A 17,319-nucleotide genomic window follows, 5' to 3' on the forward strand; every position below is an offset into this window, starting at 1 on the left:
ATTAAGTAATGATTAGTTAAACATTATGTAATGTTTGTTAATGATTTATTATTGAAAGTGTTAGTGTTAGCCACACTATTACATCATAGAGTAGAACATTCCACAAGCTGTCGTTTTGGCAGATTGGCTTCAATATAAGCTGTTTTTAGACTAATAAGAAAGTTTTGAGCTCTGAAACTTACAGAATGTTTTTATAGCACAATGACCTCTTATATGTCAAAAGATCAAGGGAATTTTTATTTCTCAGTGGATGACCCTTTCAAATAATGCTGAAGTAAAATAAAATATACAGATGGATATATCAGATGATATCAGATGAAAAGCTTTAAATAAAAATGAAAAAAGTTCACCAATAAGTTAATGCACTAAAATGACTAACTAGAAAGAGAGAGAGAGAGAGAGAGAGAGAGAAAGAAAGAAAGAAAGAAAGACAAAAGCACATAAAAACAATAAATGACTAAAAAATACAATAAAATTAAAATCATCACTGAAAATATAAAATTAAATGTTGTTTTCAAAATATTAATGAGAAATTAATAGTATATAAAGTAAAATAAGACTGGGCAGCAGAATGGCACGTCACATGTGGATTCATTGTGTCATATCCGTACCGCCTGCACACACACATTCTGGATGGTGTCCAAATCAGGTCAGAGCAGCTACTGCAGCAGTGTGGATTACCAGGAAGGAAAGGATTAGCACATTTCAAAAAAGTCAGTATTTATCTTGCTTGCCTTGGCTTCTATAGAGCAAGCTAAATCCTGACAACCAATAACACCTCATGCTCAGCACCTGTCTGCAAAAAAACCCAAATGTCCAGGAGTGCCAGACACATACAGGTGTCACAACTGCAAATGCTGCTGGATGAAGCAAAATAACTGTTAGCTACTATGCAATACATATTAAATGTGAAAAATGTTAAGTCACTTTGGTTTAACCTTGGTTGTGTCATATGACTGGACTGATGAAGCCTGTCGTTTAATCTCTCAGTGTTTCCTAATACAACCGAATCATCATGGTGACACACATGATACTGAAATAATGCAATAAACATTCATTTAACAACATTAGATGTAAGATTAAACCCTAATGTACACAACTGATAAGAAAAAACTAAGAAGAAACGTTATTTCAACAACAACAAAAAAATCAAATATGAAGTGTCATGCATGGAATTCTGGCAGTGTCAATTTACGGTTTGTCACTGTAAATTATACAATGACTTTTTCTTTTTCACCTCTAAAAAACATATTTTTAACAGCATAATTAACCTATATTTTCACAACATTTGAAAATATAAAAATGTGTTTTTATGTCTAATATGTGAACTGAAGTTTAATGACACTTGTATGCATTCAATAGTACATTAACAAATAAATTTGTAACCATTGTGTAATTTCTGTTAAAATCATTTGTAGGTTTTTAAAATGCATTGAATGCTTAATGACATTTGTAACCATTAACTAATGATCAGTTATGCACTACATAATGTTTGTTAATGATTTATTAATGAAACTTTTAATCATTGTAAACCATCTGTCAAAATTATTTAGTTAAACATTATGTAATGTTTGTTAATGATTTATTATTGAAAGTTATTATAAAGTGTTAGTGTTAGCCACACTATTACATCATAGAGTAGAACATTCCACAAGCTGTCGTTTTGGCAGATTGGCTTCAATATAAGCTGTTTTTAGACTAATAAGAAAGTTTTGAGCTCTGAAACTTACAGAATGTTTTTATAGCACAATGACCTCTTATATGTCAAAAGATAAAGGGAATTTTGATTTCTCAGTGGATGACCCCTTTCAAATAATGCTGAAGTAAAATAAAATATAAAGATGGATATATCAGATGATATCAGATGTAAAGCTTTAAATAAAAATGAAAAAAGTTCACCAATAAGTTAATGCACTAAAATGACTAACTAGAAAGAGAGAGAGAGAGAAAGAAAGAAAGAAAGAACGAAAGAAAGAAAGACAAAAGCACATAAAAACAATAAATGACAAAAAAATACAATAAAATTAAAATCATCACTGAAAATATCAAATTAAATGTTGTTTTCAAAATATTAATGAAAAATTAATAGTATATAAAGTAAAATAAGACTGGGCAGCAGAATGGCACGTCACATGTGGATTCATTGTGTCATATCCGTACCGCCTGCACACACACATTCTGGATGGTGTCCAAATCAGGTCAGAGCAGCTACTGCAGCAGTGTGGATTACCAGGAAGGAAAGGATTTACCAGGAAGGAAAGGATTAGCACATTTCCAAAAGTCAGTATTTTATCTTGCTTGCCTTGGCTTCTATAGAGCAAGCTAAATCCTGACAACCAATAACACCTCATGCTCAGCACCTGTCTGCAAAAACACCCAAATGTCCAGGTGTGCCAGATACAGTACAGGTGTCACAAATGCTTACGTCTTTAATTGATTTTTACGTACATTTCTGCCATATGTACATTAACTGACAGTCACCACTGATAAGCTACCACTAAATATTGTAGAAACTTAATTTGCTGTAAAGTTGCTAACGATTTGTATCGTGAAAAGCGCTGTACAAATAAAATTGAATTGAAAAAATGTAATTGAATTTTCTGTCATGGTCTATGGACCCCCTGAATTAGCTTTGGCCACCCCATGTATAAAACTCTAGCTCCGCCACTGGTTAGAAGTCTGTACTTTCCATTTTATAACAAACAATATAATATTTATGCTATGCTATATTTAACACTTACTTTAAAAGAATGTTGGTCGTAACTACACTGCAGAAAGCAGTATATCATGTATACAGTTTATAACATGTATATACACTACTGTTTAGATGTTTGGACTCAGTAAGATTGTTTAAATGTTTATTAAGGAAGGATGCATTGAATTGATGAAACTTACATTTATGAAAAATTTTAAATTGATAGACTTTTAAATTATTACACAACATTTCTATTTCAAATAAATGCTGTTCTTTTAAACTTTCTATTCATGAGAATACTGAAAATAGGTATCACGGTTGATACCGAAATATTAAGCAGCACATTGATAATAAGAAACGCTAATATGCTGATCTTGAGCAGCAAATCAGCATATTAGAATGATTTCTGGAGGATAATGTGACACTGAAGACTGGAGTAATGGCTGCTGAAAATTCTGCTTTGCATCACTGAAATAAATTACATTTTAAAATAGATAGAAACATAGAAAACAGCTATTTAAAATTGCAATAATATTTTTTTTTTCAGCCTTGGTGAGTATAAGAGACTTCTTTTAAAAAAACAGTGTTTTTGCTCTGACTTCTCTCCCTAAGAGTATTTTCAATGTGAAATGAAAATTAATGTTTAATATTATTTATTAATGAAACTTTACTTCAGGCTTTTTGTAACAAGTACTGTGTGTCAAGGCCAGTTAATCTTTGCTCCTTAAAGCTCCACTAAGCAATTTTTCCTCATTAATAAAACTTTTTTTTTAAATGTTTAAAATGATTTACACTCACATGAGATAAAGATACCAGGCATATCAGTAGCCTTATAAAAGCTTTTATTTTACATGGAGTGAGGTGCTTAAAGGGGGCTATCCTGTTGAGGTCAGGGCTCGAATTGAGGGGGGATGCGGGGGATGGCATGCCACTGGTTGGAAAAAATGACAAAAAGCATCCCCTCAGTAAAACCACCCCCCCTTACCATCCCCTTTGGCTTAATAATATGTATTATGTACAACTTATCGTGCAAATGAAATGTTAAAATTATCTACTTAAGATAATTCACGAATAACGGCGATTGGTCAATCAGAACTCAGTTCTGTAACAAGCCGCGCACAAGCGGAAGCAAGTTTTCGTCATTTTTCGCGCAAAATGGTTCAAGCGCAACTTTTGAATTTCTTTTAAAAAAAGAACAGAAACAGAAAAGGTATTATTTTTCCTTCATTAGAATTTAAAAACATTCCCCTGGCATAATGTTATTGTGCTGCATGTGTAACTGTGAGGGATTGAGAGATGATAGGAGAGCTGACATTATCGAGTCATCGACCTTGCTAAAACCAAACAAAAACACGTCTTGAGAGTCCAAAAGCATTCACTGCACGATGAAGCTTATTAGAATACAGGTAAAATAACCTTATAATTCAAGCAATTAAAGAAAAAATACCCATGTATGAGTTTTTATGTTTTTATATTCATTGCACAAGCAATGTACTTTTCTGAATATCAGTAGGCCTACATGCGCGAGCACAAATGTGCTATTAATTTTATACAACAGTGCATAGTAACACGGTGTTTCGTTCCTTGAATGAATCAGTTTTTGAACGAATCAAGCGAGCCAGTGATTCAACGGCCCATTCAGATGGACACTTTCACTGCGTCCCAATGTGCATACTATCCAGCCTATCTGCCCTAAACAGTATTGAAAATTACTAATATCACATAGAATTTAGGATGGATATTATGCACATTGGGACGCAGGCTTGTTACGTTTCTACAACCCAACCGCTGGGTCAAAACAACCCAATAGCTGGGTTTGTCCCTTTTTAACCCAGCGCTGGGTTATATTTAACCCAGCATTTTTTAGACTGTAAAATTAGCTACATGACCCACTTTAATTTTTGGGTGAACTATCCCTTTAACCAAAAATGACAGTAAACCAATTAACAGCAAATTATTTTGCACTTTTAAAGAACTTCTCTAGAATGCAATCTAGATTATACCTCAGTGGTTCTCAACCTTTTTTTCCACCGGGCCGCACTATGGTCCAAGTGCTAGTCTCGCGGGCCGCATCATTTACATATTACGTCAGCAATACAAACCAACCTGATTTATAATATTATAGCCTAAATATTATGATATCTAATCGATTACATTCATTGAAATAAATAAATAATTCTACTCCCCATAAATAACACCCAATTTTGTGAACTTCGGCTCGAAAGGAGTAACAGCACAATCATAGGCGGAGTTTCACTATTATGGGGGGGGGCACCCACTGGCAGACGAGCCACGAGCACTTTTTTATATGTTCTACATTTCATGTATTTATGTAACACATATTCTACATTAAAAAATTAATTTAGAATGAACAATAACTGCTGTACAAAAAGTAAAAAAAAGAAGAAAAAAAAAACATACCTAATGCAGAAAAGCCGCCTCTTTTTCCGAATTGCGCAGATGACCACTATCTTTCTTTCATCTCTTCTGCATATGCTCACTGTCTGCCGCTGGCCACTTGGTCGTTACTTTAAATGCGTAACGTTAATTAGGCTATGTGAGTACTGCTCATGTCTGAAAATAATATATGAAAAACAAAATTATTTTACATAAAACATTAGGCTATAGCTTATATTTATTTAGTACATTTTTAAATTAATGTAAAAACTAAAATGAATTGTAAAACTGAAAGTATTTTTTTAAATTGTGTTCAGCACGGTGGGCCGCATTTGAATTCGTGACGGGCCGCATGCGGTATATAGATAAGCCGCTTTGGGATAATGAATGAGAGGGTGATTGTAGCGTTAACTGGAACTGCTATAGACAGGGTGGGGATTCCCTGCCAGAGGGGTGGTCCATTGCTGGGAAGGGGGAAGCCTCGCTGATCACTGTGAAACCAGTAGGAACAGGACGCCTGTCTCCCAGCATTAGCATCACTGTAATGGGCTCAAACATGCATGAATGCATCTTGTCAACATATATGCAGCATGCTTATTAAGCCCAAGCATAATGTAGGTGTGGGCTCATCCTGACACATACATAAAGCACATGCAATTTGTATTGTAAAAACATAATCTGGCTATATAACAAGCATTTGTTTTAGGCTTTGCTTGATATATTTCAATATATACATAAACACTATTATCCAAAAGTTTGGGGTCGTAAGACCTTTTAATGTTTTTGAAAGAAAACTCTTCTGCCCACCAAGGCTGCATTTATTTGATTTTAAAAAATACAGTAAAAAGAGGAATATTGTGAAATATTATAAAAATTTTAAATTACAGTTTTTTAGTTTAATATATTTTAAAATGTCATTTATTCTTGTGATGCAACGCTGAATTTTCAGCAGCCATTACTCCAGTCTTCAGTGTCAAATGATTCTTCAGAAATCATTCTATTATGCAGATTTGGAAACATTTCTTATTATCATTGTTAAAAAAAACAGTTGTGCTTCTTAATATCTTTTGTTTTTAATATCTTTTGCAATATTTAAAAATGTCTTTGCCATTACTTTTGATCAATTTAATGCATCCTTGCTGAAATCTTAAAGATCAAATAAAAAAATAATTTTACAATGCCTGTCTCAATAATACACTTTCGTCACACGTTTATTTTAAGGGCCAATTCTCACTATTAACTACTTTTACGACGTTTGCTTCAATAAACTCCTAATTTGCTGCTTACTAATAGTTAGTAAGGTAGTTGTTAAATTTAGGTATGGGGTACATCTAAAATATGATCATGTAGAATAAGGCATTAGTATAAGTACTAATAAACAGCCAATAGGATAGAAATATGCATGTAATAGTGAGAATTGGTCCTTAAAATAAAGTGTTAGCTTTAAACTTTTAATAAAATTTAACAATAAAATAAATAAACAATAAAATCTCTAGCTCAAAAACCCATAGTATTGATTTTACTAAACAAGGATTCATCCTGGTGTTAAAACGTGCTAAAACAAGTGACAGAAGTATCAATATTTCACTGCTTCCATCCCTACTATATGAGACTCACAACTGTCTGACAGTATTTCAGTGGGCAGTGATTTCTGTCTCTAGAGGAGGTTTTACTCTCTAAGCCCACAAAGCAATAGTTCAATCACGTTAGATGGAGAGCTACCAAGGCCTTTGACAAAAAGCTAACAAGCCGAGTGTGCCAAGAGGGGCTTATATAGAAGGTATAAAACCCCTGCATTTAATCTTGGAGGCAACTGAAGCTTCAGTTTTAGCACACACACAGGGATCACAATCTAACCCAAACTCTTGACTGAGATTTGTGCATTGTGCGCACATGATCTGTGCTAAAACTGACAATCCAGACCACAAACACACAGAGCTGCACACCAATACACACATTCAAACAGTCAGACTCATTGATACTATGAGAGTAAGCGCATCAGGAGGCAGCGCAGATTAGGGATTACATTAGAAATGAGTGCATGTGAGTGCACATGGCTTACAGATGGACTGGAGCATAAGAGAGAGAGAGAAAGAGAGAGAGAGCTTCCATCTGATTAGATCACGTGGTTGCATAGCACCAAACATCACGCAAATGTTGCTGAAGTCACCTAATCCTCGTCTTAAATGGATAGTTCACCCAAAAATGAAAATTAGCCCATGATTTACTCACCCTCAAGCCAGGTGTATATGACATTCTTCTTTCAGACGAATACAATCTAAGTTATATTAAATAATGTCCAGGCTCTTCCATGCTTTATAATGGGAGTGGATGGTAGCCCAAAATTTGAAGCCTAAAAAATTGCACCCATCCATTATAAAAGAAGTCCACACGGCTCCGGTGGGTTAATAAAGTCCTTCTGAAGTGACGTGATGCGTTTGTGTACGAAAAATATCCATATTTACAACTTTTATAAACCTTAATCTCTAGCTTCCGCTAACTGTCATACGCTCGTTCACGAGAGAGTGTCGTCCAGCGGATGACGTAAGACGTAGGCGTCGCATAAACTCCATTGAGAATAAACTAGTCTCGCGAGAAATTAGTTTTGTTTACAGCAAAGGAAAACTAGTGTCCTCTTGGCTTAAATCGAAATCCTCCGGCATTTTTCTTTACAAATCCTCGTTTTGTACTACTAATTTGTGACCGGGGTTTTGTTTTGCTCTCTCCTCTGCGCTTCCACGTTCGTCACTTCCGCATTCATCACCGCGTTTGCCTACGTCCTACATCATCCGCTGGACGCCACTCTCTCGTGAACGGGTGCAATTTTTTAGACTTCAAATTTTGGGCTACCATCCACTTCCATTATAAAGCATGGATTAGCCTGGACATTATTTAATATAACTCAGATTGTATTCGTCTGAAAGAAGAAAGTCATATACACCTAAAATGGCTTGAGGGTGAGTAAATCATGGGGTAATTTTCATTTTTGGGTGAACTATCCCTTTAATAAAGAAAGAACCTCTTCACATTATTCAACCTCCTAAATATCTTACCAGAAACACAATATTCCCGTTAAACCTTTTAAAGGGACATGCACACAAAAATGTGCAACAGAGAAATACACTTAAAAGACATTGACTTGTCTCCGGTAACATGAAACACAGGATACAACGCAGCAGGTCGCCAGACATTTTTCCATCTTTTTCAGTCACTCGCAGTCATTCAATGCCCGACATGTCCAGTATTTATCCGCCCTCTATTATTTTTTTGAACACCTGTAGTAAACAAACACACGTCTAAGGGCATACAGCCTCAGGAGCGTGACCAGCATGCACCTGTCTGTGGCACTCATGAATCCTCACATGCAGACATCTGTGGGCTAAAATCATGAATCTTCATGTATATCGAAAGTGGTTGCACTAAGATATCATAATGCGCTATTTCGAAATCTAAGGTATAAATGTTTTAAGCCATTGTGTTAGAGGAAAAGTACAAAATTTAAATTCTGTATCAACTGACTCACAGTAATGTCATTTTAAACTCATCTTTTGAAGAACACGAAAGGAGATTACCGGTGTTTATTTTTGTTATGATATGAATTTTTAAAATACCGCAATACCGGTGTATGTCGCTTAAACAACGTTCGGAACGCGACACTGTTTGAAAGTGGTCCCTTGTCACTGTTGCACTGTGGTGAGGGAACAGCTGTATGTGTTACTAAGCGTGAAAGTTCCGAAACTGAAGCTGTAGAAAAAAGCGAATTTAATTGTTTGAACGAGCAGATTGCCACAAACACTCGTTATACGCCTCAATCGCATCTTCCGTGCAAGTTGAAAAATTTCAACTCAAGCAGAAAACCTGCATGACGCGTTGTCACACAAGCCAATCAGCGAAGAGCTTATTGACACGTCCGGTTTGAGGCGTCCATTTATATCAGAAAATGGAGGGGAGCATTACGCGATAATTTTATTCGCGTGACCAAAAATATTCCGCTAGTAATCTAGAGTGATAACGCGATGCGAATACTCACTTCGCTTTTGGTGTGCACACCTCATAACAGAATTCACAGTGTAGCAAAATCTCCATCAATACACAGTTCATATTTTCATCAAAATATATATTTTGTCATACCACTCAGCCTTATAGCAAGGACATTCAGCATATTAACTACATCAATCCACGAGTCTCACAAGTGTGAGTAAATCATTTTTAAACTGTTCCTTTAAATGTTTAAATGTGTCTAAATTTGGAGGTATGCTTGTTTCAGCCCAAAGTTCAATATTTTATGCCTTATGTTGGCACTTACCTGAGGGAGTGTTGTCACGTAACGTTTACAAAGAACGGGGACATATATCAGCAGTTCTCGGCATAGCACAGCATGATCACACAGCTTGCTTAATGGAGTTGATGCAGACCAACTCACAGTGCGATATAAACAGCATCATGTCTGTTAGGTATGAGAGGGTCTCTCATTCTCTCTCTCTCACACACAAACACACACACAAGCTGCTGTTCAAAATCTGTAGCTCAGCTCTGGGCTCCATCCTCCACCTCCCACTGAGCTTTCTACTCAAGGGCAAATAACAGAGGATACAAACCAACTCCACCATCAACTACCAATCCCATGTCAACAACAACTCAGATCAGCCAATACAAGAAATATCTGTATTTGATCTGGCATAAACAAAGTATATTTCTACTTGGAAACATGAACTGAGGTGTTTTTAATATCTTATATCAGACTTATTGGATAAAACGGGATGATTCACATTTGATTCTCAGTATCATTACAATATAGTACACAGGTAGTTTTTCAGTAGTTTTTACACCAATTTAATTTTTATAAAATGTGTGTTCCAATAAAAATTGCAAGCAAATTCAAAAGTAAAACAATAGGATGTATCACAGTCATAAACACTGGAGAATGTACTTAATTTTTATGGAAATAATACCATAATGCAAAAAAACAAAAAAAACATTTATGATCCTAAAATAGGCTTTCTTTTCCTTTATGCATATAGTTTATTTTCCTTTTTTTTACTTTATAGGATTCATACTATTATAGGAAAGGTTTCATATTTCTGGATTGTCTTTTTGGATTGCCATAGTAATTCACTTTTCCACCTCACTACAACAGAGTAAGTGATGGCATTATAGAAATTACAGAGTTATTTGGCAACAATAACGATAAAATGTTAAACCATCTCCTTTATTCAGTATCTTTCTCTTAGTCTCTGTTTGTCCATCTTTCTTGAATTTAATGTACGAATAATCCTTTGGCGCTGTATGCATATGAATCACTTATGACTTCTATGTATTTAGATACCTGTGCTGATAACTTAATAATAGGGCCTTGCTGGCATATGGACGCATCTGATATGCATGAATAGCATATAATGGCCCTCCCAGAAAGTCAAGCATTGGGTCACATTCTGATACTGAAGTAACCAGAGATGGATGGGTCCCTATGAGACATTTGACACACAAATGCACACCGGGGACATACTGGGGGGTAGTAAATGTATGTAACTGGTCACAAATGTGGTATTTGAACCAATTTTATACGTCTGAGAACACAGTAATTTGCTCATAATTTTTTAGAATTATGCTACATGCTGTACAAATATAAGCACATGCACAGCATTCAAACAGTCACACAAATGCAAGATAACCAAGGTCAGTTTCTCTGTCACCTAATTAATAATAGAGAATTGAGGCAGATGACCGGCGGCGAGGCAGAACACCACCCCCTCCAGCTCTCACTAAAACACCACACACATACAACACATACAGACAGACACACACATATACACCTACTCCTGTAGGATGCCATAACCTTGATGATCATGTGACTGAATTATAATGCCTTCACTGTCAGCTAAAAGCACCTTCGCCTGCATATGAATACAGCTAACTCTAAATAACTGAATTACTATTAAGGTTAACACAGATAAACCTTGGATGAATGTCAAATGTATTTTAAAAAAACATACATCAAAATCATGACCTCAGATAGAGGTCATTTCATGACAATTGACTGTTAAGGCTATTGGATAATATATTAGCTAATGAATTAAAACTAAACTACAAAGTCTTGTAATGCAGTGAGATATGTGATTACACTCTATGGGATTCAGTTACCTTTCGCATATTTTTGCGCTTGGTCAAATGCACAAAAAATTGTCAAAATGCCTGTCTTGGAGAAGATTCACATAAACAGTCAGTTGTGTATTAAGTGAACATAAACAGTTGCAGAAGAAATCAGACGTGTGTCAATATAATGGATCCATGCATTAGGTCTTAAAGTGACAGCAGCCTAATATATCTTGACATATAATGTTATCATGAAATAAAATTACTTGATTTTTGTCCCCTACCCTACCTTGCAACTCTTTATTTTTTATTTTTTTTATAATTTTAGTAATTAAAGTTAGTTAGTAGTTAGAAATTAAATTATATTAAATAAATATTACTTTCAAATTAGCTGTTGTTTTGTACCAAACAGACAACACCATCTCATGGCAATTCATACATTTTGGTGAATTGGTGGCTAATTCGTAGTTAGTACGTTTTCGTATGATCTGCTTATGCCTCAGTGAAGGTTATGTTTAGGAGTAGGGTTAGGGGTGCTTGGTTTTTTTTTAATCGCTTGAAAATTGTCACTGAATCAGCATTCCGGATAGGGGTTGGAAGATCAATCCACCAGCCAGGAACGATGAACGAAAATGTTCTGGAAAGTGATTTTGTGCCTCTCTGTGATGGTACCACGATCTTGCAATTAAATATACAGCAACGTCTTATATAAGCAACGTCAGCCAGCCTGACACTGGCTTGAATGCTTTACAACCATTGAGTTCACTACTACTAAGTTGGCGTGCATTTGGTAAAAAATTTAAATTAAAAAATGTAAGGATTTCCTTAAAAGGTGTAGTACAGGTTGTTGCGGCACTGGTGTCCCCGGTAGCCGTAGACCCACTCGAGTCGTAGGCGACAGTTGGGAGCTGTTCTGTCAGCCATGTTCGGACGTGTTTTGCTTTGAAGCGAACGGCTGGTGCTTCTTCATTCACCGACGCGACGAGCCGTCACATTCAGTCTCGTTTATCCGCTCAGTCCGCTGTCAGCGCAGCTTCGTCCGGCCAAAGACAAACGGATCGACGACATGTTTCAATTCAAGTGAAGTGCACAACTTTAGACGGTTTGCATAATGTTAGGGCAAATGCTTTGTTTTGTTCAGACGCTGTAAATCGGCTTGGACTACTTGTGACATGTGCGAGGCATGAAGCTACTCTCTCTACTTCTGAGCGGATGGGTGGCTTTGCTCTAGTGACATGTCAAAACCGGAGAACATGGATTTTTCGCATTAGTTAACTGGGACCGGCCAATCATGAGCGGCGGTAGTGATTGACAGAAAGTCTGGCCAATCAGGTCGTGAGGATGAGTTGAATGAAAATGTGTGGACCAATGGCGAGCAGGAGAAGGAAGGCGTAAATTGTCTATGCTCTATATGGCCTGCTCATTTAGGACAAACGGCAGTTTAATGGCTTTTGTCGTAGGCCTACTACAGTACACTAGATTAACTCTGTGAGGTCTGAACTGTTTCTGACCTTTATAAAAGTAGCTTACAAAAATGCTTCTGTTAACGACAGAAAACGGGACTAGATAATAATCTACTTTGTGTTTAATAGATGTAAATAAAATAAAAAAAGTCTTATAATTTTTCAAGTTTTCTCACGTCAATGTTATTTTAGTATCATTGGTGTACTATTATTGTTTTCATCCATATTTTGAATATTTTCCTTTTGAGCCGTCACATTCAGTCCCGTTTATCCGCTCAGTCCGCTGTCAGCGCAGCTTCGTCCGGCCAAAGACAAACGGATCGACGACATGTTTCAATTCAAGTGAAGTGCACAACTTTATGCGGTTTGCATAATGTTAGGGCAAATGCTTTGTTTTGTTCAGACGCTGTAAATCGGCTTGGACTACTTGTGACATGTGCGAGGCATGAAGCTACTCTCTCTACTTCTGAGCGGATGGGTGGCTTTGCTCTAGTGACATGTCAAAACCGGAGAACATGGATTTTTCGCATTAGTTAACTGGGACCGGCCAATCGCGAGCCGGTGGTAGTGACTGACAGAGAGTCTGGCCAATCAGGTCGCGAGGATGAGTTGAATGAAAATGTGTGGGCCAATGGCGAGCAGGAGGAGGTGGGCGTAAGGCGTCTAAGCTACGGCTCTGTGTATGGCCTGCTCATTTAGCACAAACGGCAGTTTAATAGCTTTTGTTGTAGGCCTACTACTACAGTACACTAGTTTAACTCTGCGAGGTCTGAACTCTTTCTGACCTTTACAAAACCAGTATACAAAATGTTTCTGTTAAAGACAAGATATTAATCTACTTTGTTTAATAGATGTTAAAAGTCTTCTAATTATTTTTCAAGTTTTCTCACATCAATGTCATTGTAGTATCATATACACATCATATAGTTTTTATACATATTTTTTATTATTTATATTTTGTTTTATTTTAAAGTTTTAGTAATTTTGTTGTTTTGTCATTTATTTAAATCTATAGTTTAAATTATTTAAATAGTTTTTATTAATATTTATTTCTGTACCAGTGTTACTATATATATCCGGTACATCAAGTTAATATATGTAATATTAAATATGTTAATAATAGGCATGCTAATAAGCTATTAGTGCTGCCAAAACGATTAATCGCGATTAATCTGGTAAAAACTGGTAAAAGTTTTTGTTTACACAATACATAATATGTGTGTACTGTGTATATTTATTATGTATATATAAATACACACACATGCATGAAAAATATGTTATGTTTATATTTTAAATATTTATATATAAATTATATGAATATAAATATATACATGTAAATATATTCTAAATAGATATCGTATGTGTGTGTATTTGTATATACATAATAAATATCTACAGTGCACATACATATATTATGTAAACAAAAACTTTTATTTTGGATGCGATTAATCGCGATTAATCGTTTGACAGCACTTGTCCCTATACTAAAGTGTTTCCAGTATTTTTATACTTTATTTCAAGTAATCTTTTTTTTAATAGTTTTAGTTTTAGTTAATTATAATAACCCTGTCTCACACATAATAATAGGGCTCTGCTGGCATATGTATGCATCTGACATAGATGAATATCATATGATGGCCTTAAAACGTCAAGCACTGGGTCACATTCTGATACTGATGCAACCAGAGATGGTAAACCATGGTCCCGATGAATTCTGGGCCTGGTGTATGAATACATAGGTAAGGGGAGTCTTATACGAGACCTGAAATCAATTAAAAATGATAGAGACAGAAAATTTAGTAGGTGAGGAGATTTTCTATTTGATAGCACAATGAAGGCAAAAGTACAGAGACAAAAGATAAAGCTGTGTTGAAGGCTGTCATTCTCTCAACCGACTCAGACTTGGAGCATTTTTCATGATGTACAAAATGCAAACTTAATCTGAACACACTCCCCATTAATCATATAAACATATTCCAACACTCTTGACATAAATTCCTATTGCAAGCAAGAGGCTAAATGTTAATGACCACTTAATTTATATTCCATAACAATGGAGTGAGTTACTATAGAAAAGGATATTAAACAGTTTGGTATACCTATGAAAATATTCATCTTAAAAAATGGACCCCATCAGAACAAGAAAAGCATTAACATAAGGTGCAAAGGGCCAGTGGAGTGGCACTAAATGTTCACTTCATATAAACTGAACAGAACGGGAGCAGATGCTGATGACAGCAGTCCATTCGCACCGCTCTTGTTTACCACATTAAGACATTGTTTGTCAAATATCTCCACACATTCATTCCTCTCACAGTGAACAAAAACAAGCTGTTTTCTGTTGGTCTTCAAACGTGTAGGAGTAATCCAAGTCACTTTATGGGCACTAAGTGGGCGAAGTTTCTTTTATAAGCATGAATACAAATAAGATGCTCATTTTTGTAATTGTACAAAAAACGCTGTGGGATGTCCAAGGCTTTCATTACCAAAAGAAAACCTAAAAAGCTGCAAATCACTTTTTGGCTTTATTACCTTTTAATTAATGTATAAAGTACTGCTAAATTGTTCAGATGGTTTTAATGACATTGATATTAGTGCTAAATCAATTTCGAAATTAATTAGTGCTTCAACTGCCTCATGGCATTTTACAAAACCAATCGATTTAAATCAGCAACCAAATGCAACGTTTCGCTAACTACATGATGTATAAAACAAATACTTTGTATTCATTAGTGATTTTCAAACAAGTTAGCGATTATTCCATTTAGAATGAAGAATATGTTACAAATCTGTCCATTTTCCTTTTAAACGAGGAATGGTAACCAAGAATCAAAGCGTTGAACCCTTTGTAGAAGAGATGTGCAATTAATCTTCTTTGCAATTAGAACAAGACTAAATACTCCCAACATATACATTAACATCCATCTTATGCAGTTTGTTCAAATATTTCAAGGGTCTGTACTAACCTGAAGCAAAGTCTTAAATATGACTTTCAAAACTGGATCATATTACAAAACATCTGAACTTTTAAAGGACCGTCTGCTAAAAAAAACAACACACGCATACAGGGAATGTCAGAATATCCTCTTGCAACCGTCTAACCAAACGCAGCACTGACCCCCAAAAAAAACTGAATTTAGAAGAATTTTAGAAGAACAGTAGAACCTCTTCGACTTTCATAAAACTATCAAAACATTAATGATACTCGACAGTTCACCTGGAACTTCCATCGTTCAGTTTTCTTATGATATGACGCATTGAAATGCACATGAAAAATGTCAGGTGCCACAATGTTTATGGAAGGATGATGAAAGTCTTCTGGAGCATTATGAAAAGATTACGGAGTGTCACAAGATCAAACACAGTGGCACACAAGAGCTTTGTAGACGCTGCACAACGATATACACTGTGGATCATCACAATATAGGATTGCCACTAAATACAGAGCACAAAGACATTTTAGGTGTCCTGTTTGTTAGATTATTCTGTGTGTTTGTGTTCAGTGTCATTAAAAACACTGATATCCGTTAGTCTTTTCCATCAGCAACAAAAGAAAAACTTCAGAACCTTTTCCAGCTTAAATATCCAACATGCCTAGTGTGTTCAATGAACTAACATCCACTAATTTTGCCCTGTGTTTCAAATTAAAACTGATTTTCAGTTCACATTACAGTACTGAGTTGTTAGACTGAAGAGAAAGAAAATTTCAAAATAAAACCTACACACAGGCATAGGAGACCGAATCCAATGCCCATTATCAACATCATTATGATTATTCCCAATATAGTTTATTTTTGATTACAGATATATTACCAGTATAATTGTTATTATTGTTATTGTATATTATTCAGTTTGTCTTCACAATTTGTTCAGGGAATGATGGCGGGACAGTGGGGAGACGGCAGTCATTGTGACGAGGCTTTAGTGGCTATTGTGGACACGCAGTGCTGTTGGAAGTTGGGGGACATGGCCGTGTTGCAGCCCAGTCTCTGACGCGGGCCTTTCAGACCACCGTCGCCCTCCACGATCCAGGGGCTGCTGTCTGACTCTTTGCCGAGCATGCCGCAGCACTCCTGGGACGGGGCGCAGTTGCGCTCTCCTGCGCCTAAAGCGGGCAGCTGGCCGGGAGGGGGCGGGGCCGAGGGGTCACTGGAGGAGTGGTCTTGGAGGATGCTGATGATGTGGTTCAGGAGATCACTGAAGAACTCTGGGACACCCTCATATCCTGGGAAGAGTAAAAACAAGCTGTAATGTTAAGATTTGTGGTCGTGGAGATGTTTCTTGAATGCAAATTGGTCAGTGAGAACATGCTAGGAAAAAAAATGGGTCTGTGCAATGAATACGTTTCTCATAGTAGTACGAGTGCGATATAGTTCTGCATGCGTGTGAGACAGAGTCGCTGTTTGTGTCAAGTGAGAGTTTGTTGTGTGAGGTTAATAGATGCCACGCCGCTGCTTTATGTAGTAGTTGTAGTTTATTGTGCAATTTAAAAATTGTGTCTCGGCTTTGTTGCGTTCACAGTAGGGCTGTCAAAATGGCTGAAAAACTAAATTCGAATTTTGTGCTTAAATATTATCAAAATTCGAATTATATTCGAATTTAAAATGCATAATTTCAGTTAGGGTAAAGAAAAGCTTTTGGCTTTTCTCCTGAGGCCACAAGAGGGCGCAT

General features: G+C 36.1%; 2 protein-coding genes across 2 annotated transcripts in view; both read right to left on the reverse strand.

Annotated features, from left to right (window-relative positions):
- LOC107755686 (echinoderm microtubule-associated protein-like 5) overlaps window positions 1–12,109 on the reverse strand; it is a 43,386-nt gene extending 31,277 nt beyond the window's left edge. The window contains exon 1 of the mRNA XM_016572573.1: window positions 12,027–12,109. Coding sequence (XP_016428059.1) covers window positions 12,027–12,109 — 83 coding nt within the window. The remainder of the gene's footprint in view (window positions 1–12,026) is intronic.
- Window positions 12,110–14,429: 2,320 nt separating this feature from the next.
- Window positions 14,430–17,319, reverse strand: part of LOC107755687 (inositol-tetrakisphosphate 1-kinase-like) — a gene marked incomplete at its 5' end in the record, with an annotated part of 49,026 nt that continues 46,136 nt past the window's right edge. Inside the window, one exon of the mRNA XM_016572574.1 lies at window positions 14,430–16,873. Coding sequence (XP_016428060.1) covers window positions 16,554–16,873 — 320 coding nt within the window. The remainder of the gene's footprint in view (window positions 16,874–17,319) is intronic.

The sequence above is a fragment of the Sinocyclocheilus rhinocerous genome, unplaced genomic scaffold (genome assembly GCF_001515625.1).
Source record: "Sinocyclocheilus rhinocerous isolate Xijiao unplaced genomic scaffold, SAMN03320098_v1.1 scaffold6919, whole genome shotgun sequence".
In the NCBI taxonomy this organism is placed as follows: domain Eukaryota; kingdom Metazoa; phylum Chordata; class Actinopteri; order Cypriniformes; family Cyprinidae; genus Sinocyclocheilus; species Sinocyclocheilus rhinocerous.